Raw genomic sequence first — 7,863 nt, 5'->3', positions numbered from 1 at the left:
AAAAAAGGAATTTTTCCAGAGCTGTGTTGGAAGTAGTCCTACTACTGTTTTGAATGGTAACATTCAGCATAAAATGAAACAGTGAGTTAAAGAAATTTCCCAAAGGACACAAAGGTTGTCATCAGCACAGGGGACCAAATTTCAAAGACAAAAGAAACAGATGACCTGAAGGACTGAAACGGATAAAGTAGTACAAGAGACAGGTCATGAACTTAGGACCTAATTAAAATTTCTTTTATAAGCTGGAGCTTATCAGTCAGAAAAAAATAAGAGGAGAACTAGGTGGGTGCATTAATCTATTAGAGAGTGTTTATGAGCATGGTACGCTTCTGCAAAAGCTAAATGTGAGTTCAGATTCAGGTGGTTATATCCAAACAAAACAAGGAAGAGTATAAGGTACTAGTACTCATAAGGAATATGATATACAGTTCTGTATTCAATGAGACTGCAGAGAAAGGCTGTAAGACCAATCAAGAAAATGAGTATGAGAAGAGTCCAAAGTCCTCAATTGATTTATCTTCAAAACAAGGAAAGAGAAGGGAGGTGATTTCTACTGTACATACCATGGAGCCAAGGGAAGGGCAACTTGTATCTTGAATAAATTCAGGTTGTAAATTAGAAGAAAACTTCTAGTATTTTGCACAGAAAAGTTCTGGAGCAACCTTTCACTGGAAATTCCCAGAGTAAGAAACATAATTCATTTTAAGATGGAACTTGTCATATTATCAGAGGAGTTCTGCAGTTGGGTGGCCAAAAATAGCTGACAGCAGGAGGCCTGCTCTCAGTCTTCTCTCCCTTTGTCAGAGTAAGTAGCACCATACTTCCCTGTATTTTTTCTGTTCACTCAGTAGTACCAGTGGAGGAAGAAAGAATCTGTCCAAGAAATCGAAGTGCTAAATTCTGTAACAAATTATATATGCTATGATTCCAGCTCACAGCTGTCTGAGTTCAGATTCCTGCGCTATTCAGCGTATTAACAGCTTAGCTGGAATCCTGTCATGAAGCCTACAAGGTGTTCTTACAGACCAACACTTCAAAAGGGGCGAAAAAGAAATCTATTTTTCTGTCAGTCAGTAGCACAATCCTGAGACAAGCTGTGTTATTCACAGATAACAGTTCTCTTCAGATCTTTTCTTTTTGGGGACAGTACTGAATTCTTGCATGTTATATGGAAGCTATGTTCCAGTGATCTGCACTTGTCAAAGAATAACTGTTTCTCCAGAGCCAAGTCATGACATCAGCAGCACCTGCCAAAAATTATAGCACAGATCAAATGTGGCATTCAAAGTTTGTGCCCTGTAACTGTCTGGTCATTCTGCTTGGTGTGTTGCAGACTTAATAAAATGAAGCTGTGGGTTTGGATTTTCGTGCCCCACCCCGCTTTCCCCTCCCCTCCCCCCCATTAAACTAATTCATAATACCAGATGTCATCACTCCCAAATAAAAATGAGTGACGGGTGAAAAGATTTCATCAGTTATTCCTGGCAGTTGGAGTTCTCCTGAAAAGGGGAACTCAGGGGTAAAACTGACACTATTCAGTAATCACTCAAGAAATACATACTTTGACAGAAGAGGAAGCTACTATACAACCAAAGTAAGCATTTATATTCTTGTATTTTGGCCAAAATAAGATTTTCTCTTCCTATCTTGATTATTAAATGTGCCTAGACATACATGCATATACATTTATTTTAAATTGTATGAATTTGAATAATGCTTTCTTCTTCTTCCCTCCATCCCTCAAGGGGTGTATGGAATTCTGTATATTATGGTACACTTTATTGGAATATAATCTGATCCTGTCTGATTTATAAAATATCAGAGGTATCCTGCCTTTGTTTCATTTTACTCGAGTCTTAACTTCAATTATTAACCTACGTGTTCCTGTGTCTGGTTTTGGTGTTACTAGGACTTCTGTGTTACACATACTTCATCTGAAAGGAAAAACACCATAAAATGAACATGTAAGGGGATATTAATCCTCATGATGCATTCTGTAAGTGTAATTTAAATATTTTTAGAACATAAAGCTTTCTTTTTTTATTTCCACCCCCCAAAAAGAAGGCACCATAAACAGGCTTTGAACTCATACACTGTACTATAACAATTCTATAAGGCTGGAAAATGTTCTATGCTTAGGCAAACAAACCCCAGTGAAGGGCAAAAGGAACAGGAGATTAATTAGTGGCTTGACAGAGAAAATAGCTCATGGTCACGATACGACCCAAGGGACTGAGTCCAGTTGATGCCATAGATAATCTTTCCATTGTTTACAATGATCTTGAAAAAACTCTGAAGTGACTGTGGAAATTCTTTCAGAAACATGTTCAGGTTCAACATTAAAATTGTCTGAACCCTCAGATTCATTGAAAGTGTTAAAATTAGCCTTATCTCCACCCTTTAGAAAGGAAATGTTTTTTAAGATATTAAAAAAAATCATTCTTGTCACAGATTTTGTTCTTTCAGTGAACATTTTGAAAATAAAATTTAGAAGTGTTCAAACATTATTTAATTTAGCTGGTTAAAATATTTTCCAATAAGAAAAAACCATAAGGTTGGTTTCTTTTGATTAGTCAAACCAATTGATTCTTTTTATTATGCAACATTTAGATTAAAAATTACTTTAAATTTTTTCTCAAAATATGTTAGCAGTGTTACTGAATGTTTTAAAATACTTTTCAGTATCTTTCAGTAAAAGATTTCCAGAGGATCTCGTATGTACAATATTGTCTCTGTATATAAAATACTGAATTTTGAAGACAATGGCTCAAGACATGTATTAAATAGAAAGACTGAAAAAGAGTGAAAAAAGCTTCCTGAAGTTTCAGACAAGATTTTCTTCTTTTGCTTGTTTATTTTAGATAAAAGTTACTAAAAATAGCACTTTGTTCAAAACATCAAGAGTCATTTCTGACTCCAAAAATTTGTCTGGCAAGAGTACAAAGTAGAAATACAATTATAAACTGTGTAGAAGAGAAGTTCTTTGCATTAGCTATTTGTTCAAACTCCTTTTTGTACCTCAGTGGAGATTGCCTGAGATTAGTGATTCAAAATGTGCAGACCAAGAAAGTTATAAGACCAGAGCTTTTGGTAACATACTAATTTAACACCTTTCCAAAGCACATTCAACCTGCACACCAGATTAAAAGACAGAAGGTTGTATCACATATTAATTTGTGACAGTGAATAGAAGTTGTACATACAATAACTTCCAGCTAGAAGCAAAATTTCTTCTCCCTTGCACTGGAGAAATCTGTTGAGGAAAAAGTACTCATCATGCACACTTTGAACCTCCTTTAAATACACTGTGAGATGGCAACTTAAAGAGTTTAAATCAATGTATTTTACATAGATGTTATCTGTGTTTCTTGAGTGATTTGCTGTCTTACAAGTTGCTGCATGGCCATGTGATTTATGGTTTGATTACAAATACAGGTGATTTTTCTTTTAGAGTGCCATTAATTTTATTTACTATTACTTCTTGTGTAAGAATAATTCATTAACAAATAAATTAATTCCTATTAATTAATGCTGTAAAAAACTTTTGTACACACATACACTTATTTCTGACAGTTCAGTTTCAGAGCTACCAAGTAGCCACTTCAGCTAACATCTAGTTTTACCTTTTTCTAAACATTGCTTTATCAGCTTGGCTTCCAAAAAAAGCAGCCAACTATACTTCAAATGGGCAGGTAGGACTGCACAACCTATATAAAAATAGCCCCTCCTCAACCATCTTAGTTGAAGATTTAATAAGGGACTCTGCCTTCTGCCAGTGTTATGCACATTTTAGTAGTCCTTCACAGAACATATATTGCAGAATTTTCATAACATAAATTTTCTGTCCATAAACGATACGTACACTGATTTAGGTCTTCTAAATGAATCATTTTGAACCTATGGAATTGTTGATGTTACTTATTTTACTTTCATATCAGTGGAAAAACCTGTTAAAACAGCCTGCCTTTAGTAGCCAGAAAGACACCTCCTCGACTTTCCTTTATTTTCTCTGGAATAATACCTGTCTATCTGAAAGGAAAATAAAGGTGATAAAGAACCTCTTTTCCTTGCTCACCTTCCACACAGGCAAAACTGGTGGACTGACTCTAAGAAACTGTGTTTTTTACTTACAGGGAAAGTCCAACTGCCCTGCTAGTTTCTGAACTCTGAGGTATCTGAGTGAAGGAATCAAGAAGTTGTTTGCAAGAATTAAGTACAATTGTTAGTATAACTCCAATTTGTGTTATGTGTTATTATGTGTTGTTTCCTAAAAAGAATGCAGAAAATCATTCAACAACAACAAGAAAAGATGGGGTTTTGAGCAATAATAACGAATTTGTTTGATACAAACAAATCTAGAGAACTACTCAGAAATCCAAACCAAGATCCTAAGTAGAATCTTTCAACTAGGAAAAAAAAAAAAAAAGAAAAAAGATATTACACAATACATGTGAAATGCGAACTCTAATCTCTGTACATGGATATTGTAATGCCAGGTTCAAAGAAAGGATACTTTCACACATCATAGCACAAGAGATGATAGCTAATAATGCCAGACAGCACCTTCTTCAAAACCCTTAGGTCAAGAATCTCTCTCAGCAAAGACATTCCTAGGAACTGTTACCAAGTCAAATGTTCTTGGCTTGCAAAAGATCTCATAGATATATACTAGACTAACATTTGCAGAAGTACCTCCATTTTCTGGGTACCTGTCTGACCACAGCTTGTTCCTCTGAGTGGAACAGCCAAGATTTAAGGCAGCCAAAGCCCTCATGTGCTCCCAAAAAAATCTAACCAATTTAGACCTCAGATAAAGATCGGAGGCCCTCTTTGCATCACTTGAAGAACATCTACTAGAGTTAAATAGTGATAAAAATGTAATGTCTAATGAAAGGCTAATGTGTTATAGCAAGCTCTTACATGAGGCAAAGTCTAATAGGGTTTGGAGGGCAAACCTACTCAGGCAGTTTGTCAGCAGCTTGCACTTGGCTTCTGGGGCAACAGAATAATTATCTGAAGAGTGTCAAGTGGGCAGCTGCTGCTGATAGAAGAGCCTTTAAATGGTGTAAAGACCCAGGTGACCTGCTGGTCTAGGAATGATTAAGTAATCATATTCCATCACTCACTGTAACAAGCTATTACCAGAGCATTTATTCTAACACTGATTAAAGCATATAGAATTAAGATACAGATAGGGCATGTTCCAGTGTGTCCGTGACATGCATAGCTTTTTGCAAGATGAAGCCTTAAATATTACTGTTATTTTAGGGCCTTAGAATGAGACAAAAGATCATTAAAGATTGTATTCCCATTTAGAGCACATCATTGATAAACAAAGCACGTTTAGCAAAAAGTGGTAGTGAACTGCTGTACCGATGCCGGTGTAACAACTGCTGTATCCTACTGTGCTACATCCACAGCAAGTCCTCAGCAAGGGAAACACCAGAAAACTGCTGTTTGCCTCAGGGGAAAAGATGCCATTTTTTTGGTGCCATTGCAGCTCTTGCTGTGAAGAGGACCAGTATCCTAACCACTCAAGCATGTCTGATACTGTCACATAGGAGATTATATTACATGGACTAACCAGTTCACACTTACTACTCCAGTTGGACTGTGCTAGTCTTTAAACAATTGGACTTCTCTGTGGAAAAACACTGCATCTGGAAGTGGCAGAGATTTTTATATTTATTAAGCACGTTCATCAGTCCATTCAGACTTAGAACTGATTTGGAAAATTATTTGTTATTACTGATCTTCCTAAAAGACAGGCTTGTGAAAATAATGCGAAATCTAAAATGCTCAGTCTAGGAAGATGTCAAGATTTTATTTATGTCCCCTTTTAAAACTTCGGGAGTTTAAAATATAGTATTGGATAGGAAGACCTTACACAAGTCTGCCTTAATTGTGTTGGGTCTGACTGTCCTTTCTATTTCTCTGATCTTCCATTTAGAGCATTGCACAAATCAAAGGTTCCCTCAGACTAGCCTACTTTAGCATAGTCTTCATAGTGTTTATCAATGATAGCTCATAAAATATGACATTGTCTATGAAGCAGACTTACAAGTACATATCAGGATCTATGAGGCATTAAATAATCATTACAGAGCAGACAGTGGACAAAAGTTTCTAGTGACAGTAGAAAATAGATGAACACAAGGAACCAAAAGGGTTTCATAGGAACCCTCAAATTATGTGCTGATCTAGTAATAGAAAAGTCAGGAGTGTGGGGTTTGGTTTTTGTTTTTTTTTTTACTTTCTTACATCTACCTGCTTGCTGGAGGGGCTTAGTGGAGGAGATTGATGCAGGAAAACCTGTTTCCCAATTGGGGTAGAAGTATAATGGGTTGCTGGTACCTTATTTAATGCTGTAGCAAAGCAACATTTGGCCAGCAATTTTTCTGATTATTTCCTTTGGGAATGGACAACAGAACTCAACTTTTCGAAGTATCATTAACGTTTGATAACGAATGCATACTTGGTAATACCAGCAAGTATCTCAGACATGACGAGAATTTTAAAACGTTTCATGTTTTAATATTATGCATTTAGCAAGGAGAAATTCAATTCATTTTTTTCCTTTTTCTCATTTATTTGAATTCATCTCTATATTTTAATGAGCTCTACTTTTAGCAGTATTTAAGACTGGATTTTGATAAATCAAAGAACTAGGCTAAAATAAGCACCCTAGGGCTTTGCACTCTATATGCTTCAACTTTAGATTCATAATTCCCCTGCATATTTTGTGCTTTATATCATTTGGAGTACTAAAAGGAATCATTTAAGAGCAACATACTTCCCTTGGATAACAACCATCTATGATCTCTTTTAAAACCACAGCAGGCAGAAAAATGGAAAGCCCTTCACAACATCTCACCTGTACTTCAGTGATGATGGAACTATATTTGAAAGCATTTTTCCCAAGTTCTTGCAAAACCACATAAAATCTTGCACATACTGAGGCCTCCACAACATTTCTTTGAACTGTGCCGTGCATAGTCTTTACTCAGTAACAAAAATACGGGTATATCATTTACCTATCACCCAAGGCCTATTTCAATGCTTTATATTTTGCTTCAAGGCAGAGTAAGCATCAGTTACCTATTCTTCTTAGGTGACATACTTTATTTTGAAAGCAATTCATGAGAAAGAAATTGTAAGGGGCTAAGAAACACAGTGGTTGGCTCAGATGGGGGTCCTGTCTGCTCTAACCTCCAAATCGCTTTTCAGAAAATGAGCAAGCATGCCAACTGTAGACGCCACAAGATGGGTGGTCAGGATGCAGAAGGGCTGAAGAACTTCTGGGAAAAAGTCATCCAAGAGCAAACTAAGCAACGAGAAGTTGAAGAGTCTAGGTTAAGCAAAAGTGCCCTGAACAAGTAAGTGGTATTTTTTTCTCTTGCACAAGACAGCAAGGCATATCATCACATGCTTTAAAATAAGGTAACCTGTTATTGTACTGCTTTATTCATAGCACAGATTGTGTTTTGGATCTTTGGCACTTTTCCTCTCACAGCTGCTTGTCTCATATTTCCATGGCTCTTCTGCATGGAAACTCAGACACCTCTCACCCCTGAACCTCATGAGCATTCTTCAAAGGCCTTGGAGCATAGCCACATAAAAATAAAGCACTTTGGCACTATGGCTTGTGAGAGCCAGAAAATATCAGGGTTTTTACCTGGAACTGGTACAGCTACACAAATAAATAAAATAGTATTACATTAAAGGGACAGGCAAACTACCCATTTAATATGTAACATAAACAAATCTATAGCATCTTTATCATGTTCAAGAGCCCCTTGTATCATATAAGCCCAAAGACAGCAAGATTTTCCTGTCCCGTGAAACACATTTCATAAGCATTCC

The 7,863-nt window shown here is 36.4% G+C and overlaps 1 protein-coding gene across 1 annotated transcript in view; it reads left to right on the top strand.

Annotated features, from left to right (window-relative positions):
• Positions 1–7,230: 7,230 nt before the first annotated feature.
• Positions 7,231–7,863, top strand: part of LOC114818558 (protein FAM240B-like) — a 2,743-nt gene continuing 2,110 nt past the window's right edge. Inside the window, exon 1 of the mRNA XM_029084883.1 lies at positions 7,231–7,376. Coding sequence (XP_028940716.1) covers positions 7,231–7,376 — 146 coding nt within the window. The remainder of the gene's footprint in view (positions 7,377–7,863) is intronic.

The sequence above is a fragment of the Antrostomus carolinensis genome, unplaced genomic scaffold (assembly GCF_000700745.2).
Source record: "Antrostomus carolinensis isolate BGI_N321 unplaced genomic scaffold, ASM70074v2 scaffold16455, whole genome shotgun sequence".
Classification (NCBI taxonomy): Eukaryota; Metazoa; Chordata; class Aves; order Caprimulgiformes; family Caprimulgidae; genus Antrostomus; species Antrostomus carolinensis.
The sequence above is the reverse complement of the archived record's forward strand: the minus strand, read 5'-3'. Positions and strand labels throughout refer to the sequence as shown.